Source organism: Salvelinus alpinus, chromosome 6, assembly GCF_045679555.1.
Source record: "Salvelinus alpinus chromosome 6, SLU_Salpinus.1, whole genome shotgun sequence".
In the NCBI taxonomy this organism is placed as follows: Eukaryota; Metazoa; Chordata; class Actinopteri; order Salmoniformes; family Salmonidae; genus Salvelinus; species Salvelinus alpinus.
In genome coordinates, this window is record NC_092091.1 from 46966346 (window position 1) to 46987757 (window position 21412).

At 43.7% G+C, this 21412-nt stretch overlaps 1 protein-coding gene across 5 annotated transcripts in view; it reads right to left on the reverse strand.

The window, feature by feature from the left end:
• LOC139577570 (serine/threonine-protein kinase Nek7) overlaps window positions 1-21412 on the reverse strand; it is a 182186-nt gene that overhangs the window by 64048 nt on the left and 96726 nt on the right. For 4 of the 5 annotated variants that reach the window (XM_071404677.1, XM_071404675.1, XM_071404676.1 and 1 more), the window contains 2 exons: window positions 3611-3673; window positions 896-1006 (listed from right to left, as the gene is read on the reverse strand). In XM_071404677.1, the coding sequence (XP_071260778.1) occupies window positions 896-1006; window positions 3611-3673 (174 nt within the window). The remainder of the gene's footprint in view (window positions 1-895; window positions 1007-3610; window positions 3674-21412) is intronic. The other variant, XM_071404678.1, reaches the window with a different exon arrangement.

Genomic DNA, 21412 nt, shown 5'->3' on the forward strand with positions numbered 1-21412 from the left:
CACATGCAATATTCTGTAAGTGCATGCAAATCAAGGACCATTTGATTTGATTAGAATCCTGAGATGGTCAGGGCCAGGGCCAGTGCCAGGGAGAGAGGGGGGGGGGGGGGCAGCACAGTGTAAGAATGGTGTATTTACTTCATTGCGGCAGGGCAGTGAAGAGGGAGCGAGGAGGTTCGTAGTCATGATGCCAACCCCTGGACCGGCACAGTTCAATTAAGAAAACAAATCATGTAAAGAGAGGGCAGGAGGCAGGCGCAAAGGAAGACCTGTGTGTGTGTGTGGGTCCGTGTGTGTGTCAGTGCGTGTCTGTGCCCGCGTGTGTGTAGTGTGTGTGTAGCCTGCCATGTGGTATCTCTCGCAGGCAGTGCTAATCGTGCTGTCCTAATTTGCAGTGTGAGACAGCATTGGATGGTTGGACATTGAGAGCTGCGGTAGATGAGTGCTAAGAGCTTGTTGAGATGCTCAGATACACCCTGGCTAGGCATCATTTATACATGGAGAGGCTGCTCTGCTCTGCCCAGGGTTTTACATACATAACATACCACTAATTTGACACTGGCATGAGTGAAGAATGTGAATACTATGGTTCTGGTGGAGAGTTGTACTGTATGAGAGATTACAGCAGGCAAACACATTTGACATAAGAGTTAAGCAAAAAAAGAATAATCAACCAGAGTAGATCGACAGAGAAGATCACCAGGGCGGATCACCATAGGAGTAGATCACTATAGCGGCCTACTGTTAATGATCACCGGAGTGGACCATCACTATAGTGGATCGCCAGTGGATCAACACCAGAGATCATCACTTCAGCGGGTCAACAGGGTAGTAGATCACCAGGGTGGATTCCAGTGAGGAAGGTTGACCTGTGTGGGAACAGCAAATATCTTACCTTGATCATCCGGGAGAGGTCACCAGCATCGGCCAGCTCCAACACAATGTTCAGCTCATTCTCCTCAATAAATGACGCATGGTACTTGATCACGTTTGGGTGGTTCAGTTGCTGTACGAGAGAGAGAAACAGCGAGAGAGAGAGAGATGGTGAGAGAGGGAAAGAGAGAGAGGGGGACAAATAGAGATATAGCGAGAGAGAATAGATGAGGGAACAATGACTGTTTAACTGGCTCCCAGGGTTTGTAAAGCTTTTTTGAAATCAACACATATTTTGTCCCAAGTCTCCAACCAATGACCCCTTCTTACACAGATATAATATACAACGCAATGTGACAACGAGTATGTTCAAGTGTTGCAATCCTTTCAAATAAACATTATCAGGTGCTCCTGTAATGTGTAACGTTGTCGGTCATTTGGCCGGCTACGCCGGTGTAGAACCGCGTAGTTGAATGAGAAGGCTATGGCTTTGTCCTTGTGTGTGACAGAGCAGTGTGACATGTCAACAACAGCCATTGTCTGATTACAACAGGCTGCTGTTCCACACAGCTCTCAACACGCCGCTGGCAGAGAAATAAATAGATCTAGAAAACCCTCTCATTTCCTCAACAGATTATTTCCTGTTGATCGGTCAATAAGTGACTAACCACATCAGGTGCAGTCAGACAGAGAGAGCGGAGGGAGAGAGTGAGAGAGAGCTACAGTAGACGTGTTGCGTGTCAGGGGTTGTGATGTGAGCAGCGATAGCGGGGCCCAGGCATGCGGTATGACACTGCTCCGACGTGATTAAAGAAATGTTCACTCTGTGGACTGATCCACAGGAGAAGCAATGTATACATACTGTACACACACACACACACACACACACAAACAAACACACTGCAGCAGACGTATTTTTGGATCAGGGTTGCAGCTCTGTGATGCGTCATTTCAGAGCAAGAGAAACATCCGTGTGTGTCCCCCCCCCCCGTCTCTCTCCTTCCCCTACTCACACTGACCCATGAAGACCCTGGCCATGCTAAGAGATATGACTGTAGATGCTGGCTCCCCAGCTCCGGGCCTGGACAGCTACAGGGTGTGTGTGCAGAAAGGGGCCAGGCTTCTGTCCAGTTAGTTCAGGTTAAATGAGGTTAATGTGAGCAGGCTTCAGGACTGCCCGTGAAACAGACTGGAGTAATTGAATCTGAGCCGGACACTGGGACTGGGCTGGGGTTGTACTGCATCTCATCTCACAGAACTCACGTAAGGGTTGGAAGTACATAAACTACAACACAAAGGCTGAGAGAGGGACAGAGAAATGTGAGAGTGAGCGAGTAACATTGTACTTCGGCATTATGTATCAATGCGTCATGCCAATAAAGCAAATTGAAATTGAGTCTGAGTATAGACGGTCATTCATCAATGTATATACAGTATACGCCTTTTAGCAGACGCTTTTATCCAAAGCGACTTACAGTCATGCGTGCATATATTTTACGTATGGGTGGCCCCGGGAATCAAACCCATAACCCTGGCGGTACAGGCGACATGCTCTACCAACTGAGCCATACAGGACAACAGGATCATCTAGCCTACACTTTACAAAGCATATGAACAGATAGATAGAGGACCGTGAGCGTACATGCCAAGATGTGTGTGTGTGTGTGTCAGGCCCATGGCAGTGTGCATCTCATTACTCTGATTTGGCTGTGTGTCGTGTTGTCCTGTCTACTGGGGTAGAAGGATGGATAGATGGAAGGAAGGCTGGATTCCCCCGTTCACAATCTGGCCTTGTTAGTCCTGCCCAGTACACACACACACACACACACACACACACACACACAGCCAGACTGTTGGAACTAACCACCACAACCATTAGCACTCACACAGAAGAGACAGAAAAGCACACACACTCCTGGAGGAGGGATAAAGAGAGGCGTGAGGGAGAGAGAGAGGGGGAGGGATGGAGTGACATATCTTGTGCATCAGCCTCCTGAGCCCTAGAATGGAGGAGAGAGGGGGGAAATGGAGGGAGGGAAAAAGAGGGGGCATGTGGCTAAGCCTGGCATTAACACTAGTCTCCTCTGTGGTTGGCTAATCCAGACCTCATCAAATCAAATCTAATTGTATTGGGTCACATACACATGTTTAGCAGATGTTTTTGCGGGTGTAGCGAAATGCTAGGTGTGTATGGAGGTGTGCTAGGTGTGTATGGAGGTGTGCTAGGTGTGTATGGAAGAGAGAGTAACGTGTTATGAACAGAGTTAGCAACAACCTGGAGAACACACACACCTCTGATCACCTAGACAGAGGGAGTTATTCAACCTGTCATTAATTTGTTCGTTAGCTTTTGAGACCAGAGACAAGCAACGCATGTTTAAGCTAGTTTGATCAATGAAAACACTTCATTTAAAAGAAGAAAGACAAAAAGATGAGGGGCGTGGGGTGGGGCGTGGGGGGGACAAAACATCAAGATACACACAAGGGAGTCTGCTAAATTTACATGGCGATCCACTATTGCCCCCCTTCTAAACAATACTGAGAGAAAAAAATGAAATGTTTTGGGCATAAAAAAATAAAAAAAGAGTCAATGTAAGCCTGGAGGAGTCTCACACACACACACACACACACACACACACACACACACACACAAAAGAGAGAGAGGCACACACAAACACACTCGCATGCGGGCGTCTGGTACAGATCAATTGTTTTCTCGCTCTCTCTGGTTCTTTACCTTTAGGAGATCTATTTCTTTGATGCAATCTTGCCGAGCTTTGGCATCCATCAAGTCGAATATCTATCAAGAGATCAAAAGGAGAGATTGTTGCAGCATGTTCAAGGAAAGGAGAAAGAGAGAGAGAAGAAAAAAACACTAATAGAATGACAACAAAACATCATGGCTGCTGATGCTGTATGTAGAGGGGTGGTGTTGGCCTCAGTGTCTAAACGACACACACACCTCTCAGCAGCAGTCAGTGATGCTCTCAGCCACAATAACAATAATAACACATCACCCCATTTATTCATTCATAAAACATTTCAACTCCCCTATGAGAGGACAATTACCATACTGCTAATTAGACCTATAGCTACAGCACACAATCTTTCACATCTGTGGCTGTTGAACAAGTTGAGGAGACTAAATGACTTGGTGTTACCTTCGATTGTGAACGGTCACGGTCAAAACATATAGATTTAATGGTCTGTCTGTAATAAAGAGATGCTCTGCTTTTTGACACCTCACTCCATAAAGCGGGGCGGCAGGTAGCCTAGTGGTTAGAGCGTTGGACAAGTAACCGAAATGTTGCACGATCGAATCCCCGAGCTGACAAGGTAAAAATCTGTCATTCTGCCACTGAACAAGGCAGTTAACCCGCTGTTCCTAGGCCGTCATTGAAAATAAGAATTTGTTGTTAACTGACTTGCCTAGATTATTATTTTTATTTTTTTTGAAAAATAAATAAATTGTCCTTATCTTATCTGATTCTTTTCCAGTCATATGGTCAAATGCTGCAAAGAAAGACCTAGTTAAGCTGCAGCTGGCCCAGAACAGAGCGGCATGTCTTGCTCTTCCTTGTAATCAGAGGGCTATTATTAATACTATGCATGCCGTCTCTTTTGGCGAAGAGTTGAGGAAAGACTGACTGCGTCACTTCTTGTTTTTATAAGAAACATTAATGTGTTGATAATTCCAAATTGCTTGCATAGTCCACTTACTGCACTGACACACACACTTACCCCACCAGACATGCCACCGGGGGTCTTTTCACAAGTCCAGAACAAATTCAAGAAAACAGTGTTATACAGAACCATGAGTGCATGGAACTCCCTTCCACCTCATATAGCGCTATTGAACAGCAAACCTGGTTTCAAAAAACAAATAGAGCAACACCTCACTGCACACTATGCCTTTCCCCCATGTGACCTACTTGTTGTGTGTATGTACTGACATGTATGTGTAACTGATTGAGGCACACACACACACGCTTTGAAATGTATGTAAATTGTAAAGTCTTTTGTCTGTAATGTATTTTTTGTTATGTGTCGGACCCCAGTAAGACCAGTCGGCTAATGGGGGATCCTAATAAATCCAATCAAAACTTACTTCAAGTGCCATAGGCTAACCTGGGATTGACTTAGAAATGGTGAACCTCTCTCTCCTCTCTTCTTTCAATCTCTCTCTTCTAGGCCTGCATCCAGTATTCCTCCTCTTCCTGGTGTGTGGGGTGCGTGAGTGAGTGAGTGAGTGTGTCAGAGGAAGTGACATGATGTGAAGTAGAGAGTGAGAGGAAAGGAAGGAAGGAGAGAGTTGGCCTGCTGAGCTAGAGACACCTGCCTCAGCACATGCTGTAAACCACCCCTGCTACTGTCCTCTCCTTTGTACAGTAGTGTATAATTATTACTATAAATTCTTAATTAATTCATCCCTAAGGACTAATTAATATATATATTTAAAAAATTGAAACAAATTTTTTCATTGGGGCACAAGTTCGTTATTGGACAAAAATAGTATTCCAAGAAGACCTGACTTAATATAACATTATAAGACAAAAATGTGAATACTAGTAAACAATTGATTTATCAGAAGGTATGAATTATTTGAGAATCAAATAGAGCCCACTTTGTAACAGAATAATTAGACAACACAATGTATTTATACAATCTACATTTAATTACACGAATAAAAATATTTACAAAACAATGACCCTGATCAAGGACAGGTAGGAAATAGAATGAAAGATAATAAGTGAAGACCTCGAGAATATATGAATATTGAAAGAAAGTTACACTCTAGCCTGTAATCAAAGTCTATTGTGGCTTCTTGGTTGTTCAGGCCGCATGGTGAGAACAAAAGGGGAAGGCTGTGTGTCCTTTCCCTCGATTTGAGTGTCCTTGTGCTTGTTCTGTTTCTCTGGATTGTGCTCCTTTATGGTGCTCCTTCTTGACTTGTGTTCCTGGTCGCTCTGTCTGATGGCTCTCTTCTTCATGTTGCAGAGGCAATGATCTGGAGTTTCTTCTCCTTTCCTTGAAGAAGGTTCGCTTATGTGTACGGTTCAGGCTTCACTAGCTCTTTAAGTCTTTTTTTTATTTAACTAGGCAAGTCAGTTATGAACAGATTCTTATTTACAATGACGGCTTACACCGGCCAAACACGGACAACGCTAGGCCTAATTGTGCACCGCCCTATGGGACTACCAATCACGGCCGGTTGTGATACAGCCTGGATGTCTCCAGTCCTTACTGAGACTGCTTGTACTTGGGCTCTTCAGTCACAATTAGAAATGTACTAAATTGCAGGTATTCTGTCCCGAAAAGTTACTTTCCCTTTCTTATCAGTTACTATTTCTTGCTAAGGCCCCTAAACGGAGGTTCTTCTTCCCTCCTTTGAGAAGCTGTTGAGTCCAGAGGAGGGCAGAGAAGACAATGATAAGAGAGGTTTTGAAATCTATTTTACATATTTGGCAATGTAAACATATATGTTTCCCATGCCAATGAAAACCTTTGAATTTAATTGAGAGGGGAGCAGTGCTTTTTTAGTCTTGCGAGGTCACATGGTATCCCACCTAGGTGTCAAGAGCCATTTTTATGACCCATTGTCTCAGAGCAGGGATGGGCTACTTTGATGGGGGTGCGGCCCCAAAAAGAACAGAACTCATCATGAGGGGCCACAGTGGCTTGTGGGTCTGCGTATCCACATGCAAACACCCCCCTATAATTTCCTGCAATTCTACACATTTTGACATAGGGTGGAGACAAATGTTGGCAGTTTTTAATATGATAACTGATTATCAATGGGCCAACCCCAGTCGGTAATTCGACCTTACTACAAGTTTAGATAGCTGGCCAATCAAACAAAAATATTATGCTGGAATGGGCTAATTGAGCGACTGCTGATGCACAACCAAATTTCAGAATTGCACTTTGTGCATCTATTATACTAACTCTCAACAGTAAATTGACACTTTGAATCCCCCCCCCCCCCCCCCAAACAAATAAATACAATAATTTGAATAAAATTGTATTGGTCCGCGGGTCTACAGTTGCCCATCCCTGTCTTATAGAGAGAGAAAGTCCTTGGAGGCTATAATTGTTCAGCATATGATTCATGATTTGTATTCGGATCCCCATTAGCTGCTGAAGAAGGGTCCACACAAAACACGGAACATGACAAAATACAGAACACTAACGGACAGGAACCGCAACACAAATCTAAACTAAGAACACCACGACCAAAAGAACAACACGACTATTTAAAAAAATAACAAGAAAAAGACAACTGAAGGGCTCCCAAGCAGCGCAGCGGTCTAAGGCACTACATCTCAGAGCAAGAGGCGTCACTGCAGTCCCTGGTTCGAATCCAGGCTGCATCACATCCGGCCGTGATTGGGAGTCCTATAGGGCGGCGCACAATTGGCCCAGCGTCATTTTGCCTTGCAAAAGTATTCATCCCCCTCTGTGTTTTTCCTATTTTGTTGCATTACAACCTGTAATTTAAATAAATTTTTATTTGGATTTCATGTAAATGGACATAGGCAAAATAGTCCAAATTGGCAAAGTGAAATGAAAAAAATAACTTTTTTTATTTTATTTATTTTTTTAAATGGGGGGAAAAGAAAACGGAAAAGTGGTGCGTGCATACGTATTCACCCCCTTTGCTATGAAGCCCCTAAATAAGATTTGGTGCAATTTAAGTATCACATGATCTCAGTATATATATATATATATATATACACACACCTGGTCTGAAAGGCCCCAGAGTCTGCAACCCCATTAACCAAGGGGCACCACCAAGCAAGCGGCACCATGAAGACCAAGGAGCTCTCCAAACAGGTCAGGGACAAAATTGTGGATAAGTACAGATCAGGGTTGGGTTAAAAAAAGTCAGAAACTTTGAACATCCTACGGAGCGCCATTACATCCATTAATAAAAAATTGAACGAATATGGCACCACAACAAACCTGCCAAGAGAGGACCGCCCACCAAAACTCACAGACCAGGCAAGGAAGGCATTAATCAGAGGCAACAAAGAGATCAAAGATAACCCTGAAGGAGCTGCAAAGCTCTGTTCATAGCACTACTTTAAGCCATACACTCTACAGAGCTGGTCTTTACAGAAGAAAGGCCAGAAAAAAGCCATTGCTTAAAGAAAAAAATAAGCAAACACGTTTGGTGTTCGCCAAAAGGCATGTGGGAGACTCCCCAAACATATGGAAAGAGGCACTCTGGTCAGATGAGACTAAAATTTAGCTTTTTGGCCATCAAGGAAAACGCTATGTATGGCACAAACCCAACACCTCTCATCACCCCGAGAACACGATCCCCACAGTGAAGCATGGTGGTGGCAGCATCATGCTGTGGGGATGTTTTTCCATCGGCAGGGACTGGGAAACTGGTCAGAATTGAAGAAATTATGGATGGCGCTAAATACAGGGAAATTCTTGAGGGAAAACGGTTTCAGTCTTCCAGAGATTTGAGACTGGGACGGAGGTTCACTTTCCAGCAGGCCAATGACACTAAGCATACTGATTAAGCAACACTCGAGTGGTTAATTATGAAACATTTAAATGTATTGGAATGGCCTAGTCAAAGCCTAGTCAAAGCCAATCCAATTGAGAATCTGTGGTATGACTTAAAGATTGCTGTATACCTGTGGAACTCATCCAACTTGAAGGAGCTGGAGCAGTTTTGCCTTGAAGAATGGGCAAAAATCCCAGTGGCTAGATGTGCCAAGCTTATAAAGACATACCCCAAGAGACTTGCAGCTGTAATTGCTGCAAAAGGTGGCTCTACAAAGTATTGACTTTGGGGGGGGTGAATAGTTATGCACGCTCAAGTTCTCTGTTTTTTTTGGTCTAATTTCTTGTTTGTATCACAATAAAAAATATTTGGCATCTTCAAAGTGGTAGGCATGTTGTGTAAATCAAATGATACAAACCCCCCCAAAATCTATTTTAATTCCAGGTTGTAAGGCAACAAATTAGTAAAAATGCCAAAGGGGGTGAATACTTTCGCAAGTCACTGTAGTCACTATATTATGGTCAATATATCCAGTGGGTGTGGATACAGCTTTAGAACAAAGTTCTGCAGAATTAGTAAAGATATGATCAACACACTTGGATGATGTAGTTCCTGTACTGTTTGTAAACACTCTGGTTGGTTGATTAATAACCTGAGCCAGATTACAGGCACTGATTACAGTAGGAAGCTTCCTCTTGAGCGGACAGCTTGGTCACCCAGAAAACAGGGCCCTCTTAACATCACACACATTACCAAGCATTTCACACATATTATCCAGATACTGACTGTTAGCAATTGTTGTCCTATAGCAGCACCCAAAATGAGAGGCTTTTGATGAGGCAGGTGAATCAGCAACCACAACACTTCAACAGCATTAGATATGAGATCCTCTCTAACCTTTACAGGAATATGGCTCTGAACATATGCAACAACACCTCCTCCATAGGCATTTCTGTATATGTTAAATCCCTGTATTACTACTGCTGTATAAAAGGAATTATCTAGGTGAGTCTCAGAGATAGCCAGTATATGAATGTTATCTTAGTAAGTTATTGATTTCTTGAACCTTATTTCTAAGGCTACATATATAAATATGGGCTATCTATTCTTAGCCCCTTTCTGGGTAGCTTGTCAGACATAATATGGAGGAAAAAAATAGGGCTGTCCCCCCCAAAAAATAAAATAATCTTGGTCGACCGAAAGCTGTCTGTTCTTTCGACGAAACAAGTGGTCAACATTTTTTTACTTGTATTTTTCCATATTTAGACACACCCTATGTGTTTCAATAAAATCAACTACATTCATTGAGCTGGTCTGATGCTTTAAGCTTAGCATTTCATGAAATAAGACAAATGTCTCAGGAGGGTGCCAGAGATCTAGATAACCAGAAGAAAAAAAACTTAACCTGACCCAACTGTTCTCCTCCCGCTCGTGCTGACTGCTGCAGATTCCGCCATTACTCTCCTGAAGTTGCCGGTAATCGGTGACACAAGGAGTCGGCAACCTTTCTCATGTGGAATGCCAATTTATCTTACCATTTCTACCGATCTGCATGCCAGTTATGGTTTTCATATGCACATTATGGTGAAACAGTTTAATTTATAATAATGTCTTCATGTCTCAAAATCATTGTCATGTGGTTAATAAAAATCCGATACAAATCTAAATTAAAATGATAAATCTAAAAAGTTACTTCTATTGCCAACTATGTAAAATATTGCCTACATAAAACCAACAAATAAAAACATTGCAGCCTGCAGGTAGAAAATACCCTGCTAAAAATAAATATCCTATAAATCACATGGACTGTCTGCAACAAACTTGAAACATTGTCTCAACTATTAACTTGGGTCCCACCTGACGCTTGCACTAGTGAACTTGCAACATCGTATAAAATACTCTGGGCCCTCAGAGTTTCCCGGACCAGTGAGTTTGGGTATTTGCGCAAGGAAGGAGAAGCAGTGCTTGACTTGGGCAGGAACTCACCGGGGTGGAGTACCTGCACATCAAATTATCTACTGCTTGAGCTTCTGTTCCTCTTATAGAGTACTGGCTCAAAAGTATTGTGGCTCTGCTGCACCTAAATATAAAACAGTACCAGCACCCAAAATGAGTACCAGAACCTATTTCAGTCCAAGTCAAGCACTGCTATGACCAGAGCATAACATTTTTCCCTTTCACAAGTGGTTATCAAAAGGGAGAGAGAGCTGGAAAGATGTTTCAAATACATTGAGGAACTACTGTAACTCTCAATGGATGTAAAAATAGACTTTATTTGCTTGCTGTTTGAGGTGAAGGAAACATTACTTTGAGAAGCTCCACAGCTCCTTAGTGGTGGTGCGTTTAGCCAATCAGAAATACTATCAGATCCCCAAATGGGCATATTTATATGCCCACATTTGCACGCAGGCCAGGTAGCCTATAGGCCTACTTCTATTCATGCGAGTCCTTAGTCAACATTAACAGGAGGGCTCCAAACAAAAGACAAATGACTAAATTGACAAAACTCAAAGATGGAATGAAATACACCAAAACTTGTTTCTCACAAGTGTAGCATAGGTTGTGCACGCTGCAAACAATGTATCCACTCCGGCAATGATAACAGGAAGACCGCAATAATAATACTGAACGCATTAACAGAAATTATTGTAACCAAAGTAACAAACATTGTAGATGAGAAATTATAGGAATTAACGGCAAATGTACTACTGGTGATCTATGTAAATGGACATTCATATACACTAACAATCAAATGCAAACAATTCACACAATGAAGTTACGTAACAATGAAAGTGCACGAATTTACAGGAGAGAGTGCATTCTGTAGAGAGAAGTGCATTATGCATCTGGGCAATCTGACGTCTGCATTGGCCATGCAGCATTTACGTTGATACGGCCTCAGCAGAAGTCAGGGCATTCATACTCTATAGGATTGAGTGCAGAGCTGTTGTCAAGTGAGTGAGTTTGTTTTCTACAGGATGTACCACCCCCACCTCCCGTCAACTAATCATGTCAGTGCGGAGCTATACAGAGCTCTCCGCATTGTTACTACATTTGGGAGGCGCATAGCGATTTGGCATCTGCATGCCTCTGGAGGTTCGGCAATTCCGTCATACCCTCCATATTTTGCCTCCGACCACATTTTCGGATCAAGCATAAGTCTCGGCCTCCACAATGAATTAGTTCAGTGAGATGGTCGCAAGTTTAAATACAACTTAACCAAATACATTTAAACTCAATTTTTCACAATTCTTGACATTTAATCCTAGTAAAAATTCCCTGTCTAGGTCAGTTAGGATCACCACTTTATTTTAACAATGTGAAATGTCAGAATAATAGTAGAGAGAATTATTTATTTCTTTCATCACATTCCAAGTGGGTCAGAAGTTTACATAAGCTCAGTTAGTATTTGGTAGCATTGCCTTTAAATTGTTTAACATGGGTCAAACGTTTTGGGTAGCCTTCCACAACATAATTGCAAAAGGGTTTTCGAATGATCAATTAGCCTTTTAAAAGGATAAACACAGATTAGCTAACAACGTGCAATTGGAACACAGGAGTGACGGTTGCTGATAATGGGCTTCTGTACGGCTATAAAGATATTCATTTGAATTTTTTTTTTGCCGTTTCCAGCTACAATAGTCATTTACGACATTAACAATGTCTACACTGTATTTCTAATCAGTTTGGTGTTATTTTAAATGGACAAAAAATGTGCTTTTCTTTGAAAAACAAGGACATTTCTTAGTGACCCCAAACTTTTGAAATGTAGTGCATATACACTGCTCAAAAAAATAAAGGGAACACTTAAACAACACAATGTAACTCCAAGTCAATCACACTTCTGTGAAATCAAACTGTCCACTTAGCAAGCAACACTGATTGACAATAAATTGCACATGCTGTTGTGCAAATGGAATAGACAAAAGGTGGAAATTATAGGCAATTAGCAAGACACCCCCAATAAAGGAGTGGTTCTGCAGGTGGTGACCACAGACCACTTCTCAGTTCCTATGCTTCCTGGCTGATGTTTTGGTCACTTTTGAATGCTGGCGGTGCTTTCACTCTAGTGGTAGCATGAGACGGAGTCTACAACCCACACAAGTGGCTCAGGTAGTGCAGCTCATCCAGGATGGCACATCAATGCGAGCTGTGGCAAGAAGGTTTGCTGTGTCTGTCAGCGTAGTGTCCAGAGCATGGAGGCGCTACCAGGAGACAGGCCAGTACATCAGGAGACGTGGAGGAGGCCGTAGGAGGGCAACAACCCAGCAGCAGGACCGCTACCTCCGCCTTTGTGCAAGGAGGAGCACTGCCAGAGCCCTGCAAAATGACCTCCAGCAGGCCACAAATGTGCATGTGTCTGCTCAAACGGTCAGAAACAGACTCCATGAGGGTGGTATGAGGGCCCGACGTCCACAGGTGGGGGTTGTGCTTACAGCCCAACACCGTGCAGGACGTTTGGCATTTGCCAAAGAACACCAAAATTGGCAAATTCGCCACTGGCGCCCTGTGCTCTTCACAGATTAAAGCAGGTTCACACTGAGCACATGAGCACATGTGACAGAGAAAAAAAATCCACCTTTCCAGAAATAAGTCTCACTGTTGCCGCTTGTTATAGACCCCCTCAGCCCCCAGCTGTGCCCTGGACACCATATGTGAATTAATTGCCCCCCATTTATCTTCAAAGTTTATACTGTTAGATGACCTAAACTGGGATATGCTTAACACCCCGGCCATCCTACAATCTAAGTTAGATGCCCTCAATCTCACACAAATGATAAAGGAACCTACCAGGTACAACCCTAAATCCGTAAACACGGGCACCCTCATAGATATCATCCTGACCAACCTACCCTCTGAATACACCTCTGCTGTCTTCAATCAGGATCTCAGCGATCACTGCCTGCGTCCGTGGTCAAACAACTACCCTCATCACTGTCAAACGCTCCCTAAAACACTTTAGTGAGCAGGCCTTCCTAATTGACCATGCCCGGGTATCCTGGAAGGATATTGACCTCATTCCGTCAGTAGAGGATGCCTGGTTATTCTATAAAAGTGCTTTCCGCACCATCTTAAATAAGCATGCCCCATTCAAAAAATGCAGAACTAAGAACAGATAAATCCCTTAGTTCACTCCAGACTTGACCAGCACAAAAACATCCTGTGGCATACTGCATTAGCATCGAATAGCCCCAGCGATATGCAACTTTTCAGGGAAGTTAGGAACCAATATACACAGGTAGTTAGGAAAGCAAAGGCGAGCTTTTTCAAACAGAAATTTGCATCCTGTAGCACAAACTCCCAAAAGTTCTGGGACACTGTAAAGTCCATGGAGAATAAGAGCACCTCCTCCCAGCTGCCACTGCACTGAGGCTAGGAATAACACACCACCGATAAATCTACGATAATTTCAATAAGCATTTTTCTACGACTGGCCATGCTTTCCACCTGGCTACTCCTACCCCGGTCAACAGCTCTGCACCCCCCACAGCAACTTGCCTAAGCATCCCCCATTTCTCCTTCACCCAAATAGCAGATAGCAGATGTTCTGAGAGCTGCACAATCTGGACGCTAGACAATCTGGACCCTCTCTTTCTAAAATTATCCGCCACAATTGTTGCAACCCATATTACTAGCTTGTTCAACCTCTCTTTCATATCATCTGAAATTTCTAAAGATTGGAAAGCTGCGTGGTCATCCCCCTCTTCAAATGGGGAGACACTCTAGACCAAAACTGTTACAGACCTATATCTATCCTACCCTGCCTTTCTAAAGTCTTCGAAAGCCAAGTTAACAAATTCAGTGACCATTTCAAATCCCACCGTACCTTCTCTGCTATGTAATCTGGTTTCCGAGCTGGTCGTGTGTGCACCTCAGCCACGCTCAAGGTCCTAAACGATATCATAACTGCCATCAATAAAAGACAATAGTGTGCAGCTGTCTTCATCGACCTGCCCAAGGCTTTTGACTCTGTCAATCACCATATTCTTATCGGCAGACTCAACGACCTTGGTTTCTCAAATGACTGCCTCGCCTGGTTCACCAACTATTTCTCAGATAGAGTTCAGTGTGTCAAATCGGAGGGCCTGTTGTCCGGACCTCTGGCAGTCTCTATGGGCGTGCCACAGGGTTAAATTCTTGGGCCGACTCTTTTCTCTGTATATATCAATGCAATGATGTCGCTCTTGCTGCTGGTGATTCTCTGATCCACCTCCACGCAGACGACACCATTCTGTATACTTCTGGGGACACTGTGTTAACTAACCTCCAGACGCGCTTCAATGCCATACAACACTCCTTCTGTGGCCTCCAACTGCTCTTAAATGCAACTAAAACTAAAAGCATGCTCTTCAACCGATTGCTGCCCGCACCCGCCCGCCCATCTTGCATCACCACTCTGGACGGTTCGACTTATGTGGACAACTACAAAAACCTAGGTGTCTGGTTACTGTAAACTCTCTACTGTAAACTCTCCTTCCAGACTCACATTAAGCATCTCCAATCCAAAATTAAATCTAGAATCGGCTTCCTATTTCGCAACAAAGCAACCTTCACTCATGCTGTCAAACATACCCTCGTAAAACTGACTATCCTACCGATCCTTGACTTCGGCGATGTAATTTACAAAATAGTCTCCAACACTCTACCCAGCAAATTAGATGTAGTCTATCACAGTGCCATCCATTTTGTCACCAAAGCCCCAAATACTACTCACCACTGTGACCTGTATGCTCTCGTTGGCTGGCCCTCGCTACATATTTGTCGCCAAACCCACTGGCTCCAGGTCATTTAAAAGTCTTTGTTAGTTAAAGCTCCGCCTTATCTCAGCTCACTGGTCACCATAGCAGCACCCACCCGTAGCACGCGCTCCAGCAGGTATATTTCACTGGTCATCCCCAAAGCAAACTCCTCAATGGCCACCTTTCCTTACAGTTCTCTGCTGCCAATGACTGGAATGAATTGCAAGAACTACTTAAGCTGGAGTCTTATATCTCCCTCACTAACTTTAAGCATCAGCTGTCAGAGCAGCTTACCGATCATTGCATCTGTACACAGCCCATCTGTAAAGAGCCCACCCAACTACCTCATCCCCATATTGTTACTTATTGTTTTGCTCCTAAGTATCTCTACTTGCACATTCATCTTCTGCACATCTATCACTACAGTGTTAATTGCTAAATGGTAATTATTTCACCACTATGACCTATTTATTTCCTTACCTCCCTAATCTTACTATATTTGCACACTATGCATATCGATTTTCTATTGTGTTATTGACTGTACATTTGTTTATCCCATGTGTATCTCTGTGTTGTTTGTGTCGCACTGCTTTGCCTTATCTTGGCCAGGTCGCAGTTGTAAATGAGAACTTGTTCTCAACTGGCCTACCTGGGTTAAATAAAAGGTGGAAAAAATGTATAAATAAAAGATTTGGCATGGGTCCCCAGTTCCTCAAAAAGTTCTACAGCTGAACAATCGAGAGCGTCCTGACCGGTTGTATGACCGCCTCGTATGGCAACTGCTCGGCATCTGACCGTAAGGCGCTACAGAGGGCAGTGCGTACAGCCCAGTGCATCACAGGGGCCAAGCTTCCTGCCATCCAGGACTTATATACTAGGCGGTGTCAGAGGAAGGCCCAAACAATTGTCAAAGACTCCAGTCACCCAAGTCATAGACTGTTCTTTCTGCACCTGCACGGCAAGTGGTTCGGGAACGCCAAGTCTAGGACAAAAAGGCTCCTTAAACAGCTTCTACCCCCAAGACTGCTGAACACCTAATCAAATGGCTACCCGGACTATTTACATTGACACACCCCCCCCCCCCCCTTTGTTTTTACACTGCTGCTACTCACTGTTTATTATCTATGCATAGTCACTTCACCCCTACCTACATGTACAAATTACCTTGACGAACCTGTACCCCCGCACATTGACTCGGTACCAGTACCCCCTGTATATAGCCTCATTTTTGTATTTTAATAAGGTCTTATACCTGCTGTATTCGGCTCATGTGACAAATAAAATTTGATAGCTTGCTGTATTGAGAATCACAAGCGTGGTTCTCAGTCAAGTGAACCCTTTGACCTCATCTTGTGATGTTGCTGAGACGAGGAGGTAAATTGTGGTGGGTTGACTAGCTAAAGAAAGAGCTGTCTGAACACACACACACACGACGCGAATCAGCATAAAGAGGAATTCTATATTTTTAGAGCCCTAATGCACCTTAAAAACATAGAAATGTGTGTTCAACTATTTACTTCAGGTGACATGATGGTGGAAACTACTGTATGTGTCACTAGAGTGTGGCAAGCACTCCCATGTTATAAAGGAATAATCCGAAGACACTAGTTTCCTACTTTCTGAGCCAACTTTCTACAGTCTAGAGATGAAATCTGTAAATGAAGACTGTCACACCACCACCAGACATGAACACTGACAGTTGAATCTAGTTAGACGAGTCGGTCTTCCAGCACTCTGTTTAACACATACATATTTTAATAAAGCATTTCAATAATGCAGTACACCCAAATAAAGACACGGTTAAATATTAAATACAGAGATAGTAGAGAGTAGTGTTGTCAAGACACAAACATTTTACTAACAATACAATACCAGGCCAAGTATCACGATAACCAAGTAGTATTGTTTGTTCACAACGCCTGGAGGAGAAGGAGAAATGTACTGTTTGTGTAGTGTGGCTAGATGGTATCTGTACTTTCCATGATTATTGTATGCCTATAATTTGTCAAATGTTATTTTGTTTTGAGTACAAGGAAAATGGTATGTGTTTAGTAGTGTCTTGTAAGCCCATGCGGGCTGGGCACCGGTAGGTGTACGACCCTTAAATAAATCATATCCATCAAAATCACAAAATATTGTGATACAATTCAGAGCGGCCAAGTGTCCTTGTCCTCTTCGCCCTATACCCCGAACACTTGTTCCCGTTTTATAAATGTAATGCGCATGTGCTATGCAAAAAACCTGTAACTGATATTCACAATTCAACTCAATACAACACATATTGAATTAACTTCACACTGTTCACTGTAAAATAGAATAATGCATAGAATGGCTGATTTGCTCATATTTGCAGAGGCCTACCCGTGATTTGGCTGGAGGAATGGGAGGAAGGAATATACATGCATTATGATCTGCATGTCATTGTGGCAGTAAGGGGAAAACACTGCATGAAACCCTCTTTACTCTTCAGTTAACATAGAGAAGAATCTACCTCCCTCAAAAACTTCTCCCAACTTTAAAAGGATTAGGCACCAAAGATTTTTTTATATATAGCTTAGGCTTACATTAGACTTATATAAATCCTACCTTTGAAGCACATCTCATGAGTAGCAGACCATTTTACTTTACTCGTGTCAATCTAATTTGCATAGAGCTAATGTCAAGTTAATAGGTTGTTAGCTAGCTCGGTAACATGAATGAACAGGATTACTTTAAAAATGGCCTGCGACAGGCCTCCCGGGTGGCGCAGTGGTCTAAGGCACTGCATCCCAGAGACTCTAGGTTCGAGCCCAGGCTCTGTCGCAGCCGGCCGCGACCGGGAGGTCCATGGGGCGACGCACAATTGGCCTAGCGTCGTCCGGGGTAGGGAGGGTTTGGCCGGTAGGGATATCCTTGTCTCATCGCGCACTAGCGACTCCTGTGGCGGGCCGGACGCAGTGCAGGTGCGCGTACGGTGTACAGTGTTTCCTCCGACACATTGGTGCGGCTGGCTTCCGGGTTGGAAGCGCGCTGTGTTAAGAAGCAGTGCGGCTTGGTTGGGTTGTGTTTCGGAGGACGCATGGCTCTCGACCTTCGTCTCTCCCGAGCCCGTACGGGAGTTGTAGCGATGAGACAAGACAGTAACTACTAACAATTGGATACCACGAAATTGGGGAGAAAAAGGGGGTAAAAATAATTATATATATAAAAAAAAAAAGGCCTGTGACATGGTTTGTGAAATTTTATCAAATGCGTGCGAAATCGTACAGGGAGAAAAAAAGGTAACTCTGGTAATATGGGTCAAATTTTTCTAACCTTTTGGGCTAGTAGACACGCCGTTTTCTTTGCTGTAAAGCTGCAAACATTCCTGTCGCCAAGTTGTCATTCCATTTTCCTCTGTGACTAGCGAACTTGCAATTGCAAAGCCTACTCAGACTGGCCTGTGCTCTTGGTTATACCAGGCGATGAAATTATACAATGTATTTATTTTATTTTATTTATTTAACCTTTATTTAACAAGGTAGGCAAATTGAGAACACGTTCTCATTTACAATTGCGACCTGGCCAAGATAAAGCAAAGCAGTTCGACACATACAACAACACATAGTTACACATGGAGTAAAACAAACATATAGTCAATAATACAGTGAAAAAAAATACGTCTATATACAATGTGAGCAAGTGAGGTGAGATAAGGGAGGTGAAGGCAAACAAATATATGTATAAATAAATAAAAATATAAAAAGGCCATGGAGGCGAAGTGAATACAACACAGCAAGTAAAATAAAAACTAAAAAACACTGGAATGGTTGGTTTGCAGTGGAAGAAAGCGCAAAGTAGAGACAGAAATAATGGGGTGCAAAGGAGCAAAATAAATAAATAAATAAATACAGTAGGTAAAGAGGTAGTTGTTTGGGCTAAATTATAGATGGGCTATGTACAGGTGCAGTAATCTATGAGCTGCTCTGACAGCTGGTGCTTAAAGCTAGTGAGGGAGATAAGTGTTTCCAGTTTCAGAGATTTTTGTAGTTCGTTCCAGTCGTTGGCAGCAGAGAACTGGAAGGAGAGGCGTCCAAAGGAAGAATTGGTTTTGGGGGTGACTAGAGAGATATACCTGCTGGAGCGCGTGCTACAGGTAGGTGCTGCTATGGTGACCAGCGAGCTGAGATAAGGGGGGACTTTACCTAGCAGGGTCTTGTAGATGACCTGGAACCAGTGGGTTTGGCGACGAGTATGAAGCGAGGGCCAGCCAACGAGAGTGTACAGGTCGCAGTGGTGGGTAGTATATGGGGCTTTGGTGACAAAACGGATGGCACTGTGATAGACTGCATCCAATTTATTGAGTAGGGTTTTGGAGGCTATTTTGTAAATGACATCACCGAAGTCGAGGATTGGTAGGATGGTCAGTTTTTCAAGGGTATGTTTGGCAGCATGAGTAAAGGATGCTTTGTTGCGGAATAGGAAGCCAATTCTAGATTTGACTTTGGATTGGAGATGTTTGATGTGAGTCTGGAAGGAGAGTTTACAGTCTAACCAGACACCTAGGTATTTGTAGTTGTCCACATATTCTAAGTCAGAGCCGTCCAGAGTAGTGATGTTGGACAGGCGGGCAGGTGCAGGCAGCGATCGGTTGAAGAACATGCATTTAGTTTTACTTGTATTTAAGAGCAATTGGAGGCCACGGAAGGAGAGTTGTATGGCATTGAAGCTCGCCTGGAGGGTTGTTAACACAGTGTCAAAAGAAGGGCCAGAAGCATACAGAATAGTGTCGTCTGCGTAGAGGTGGATCAGAGAATCACCAGCAGCAAGAGCGACATCATTGATGTATACAGAGAAGAGAGTCGGTCCAAGAATTGAACCCTGTGGCACCCCCATAGAGACTGCCAGAGGCCCGGACAACAGACCCTCCGATTTGACACACTGAACTCGATCAGAGAAGTAGTTGGTGAACCAGGCGAGGCAATCATTAGAGAAACCAAGGCTGTCGAGTCTGCCGATGAGGATGTGGTGATTGACAGAGTCAAAAGCCTTGGCCAGGTCAATGAATACGGCTGCACAGTATTGTTTCCTATCGATGGCGGTTAAGATATCGTTTATGACCTTGAGCGTGGCTGAGGTGCACCCATGACCAGCTCTGAAACCAGATTGCATAGCGGAGAAGGTATGGTGGGATTCGAAATGGTCGGTAATCTGTTTGTTGACTTGGCTTTCGAAGACCTTAGAAAGGCAGGGTAGGATAGATATAGGTCTGTAGCTGTTAGGGTCAAGAGTGTCCCCCCCCTTTGAAGAGGGGGATAACCGCAGCTGCTTTCCAATCTTTGGGAATCTCAGACGACACGAAAGAGAGGTTGAAGAGGCTAGTAATAGGGGTGGCCACAATTTCAGCAGATAGTTTTAGAAAGAAAGGGTCCAGATTATCTAGCCCGGCTGATTTGTAAGGGTCCAGATTTTGCAGCTCTTTTAGAACATCAGCTGACTGTATTTGGGAGAAAGAGAAATGGGGAAGGCTTGGGCGAGTAGCAGAGGGGAGGGCAGTGCTGTTGTCCAGGGTAGGGGTAGCCAGGTGGAAAGCATGGCCAGCCGTAGAAAAATGCTTATTGAAATTCTCAATTATAGTGGGTTTGTCGGTGGTGACAGTGTTTCCTATCTTCAGAGCGGTTGGAAGCTGGGAGGAGGTGTTCCTATTCTCCATGGACTTTACGGTGTCCCAGAACTTTTTTGAATTTGTGTTGCAGGAAGCAAATTTCTGCTTGAAAAAGCTAGCCTTGGCTGTTCTAACTGCCTGTGTATATTGGTTTCTGGCTTCCCTGAAAAGTTGCATATCACGGGGGCTGTTCGATGCTAATGCAGAACGCCATAGGATGTTTTTCTGTTGGTTAAGGGCAGTCAGGTCAGGAGAGAACCAAGGGCTATATCTGTTCCTGGTTCTAAATTTCTTGAATGGGGCATGCTTATTCAAGATGGTGAGGAAGGCATTTTTTAAAAATGTCCAGGCATCCTCTACTGACGGGATGAGATCAATATCCTTCCAGGATACCCCGGCCAGGTCGATTAGAAAGGCCTGCTCGCTGAAGTGTTTCAGGGAGCGTTTGACAGTGATGAGTGGAGGTCGTTTGACCGCTGACCCATTACGGATGCAGGCAATGAGGCAGTGATCACTGAGATCTTGGTTGAAAACAGCAGAGGTGTATTTGGAGGGCAAGTTTGTTAGGATGATATCTATGAGGGTACCCGTGTTTACGGAATTGGGGTGGTACCTGGTAGGTTCATTGATGATTTGTGTGAGATTGAGGGCATC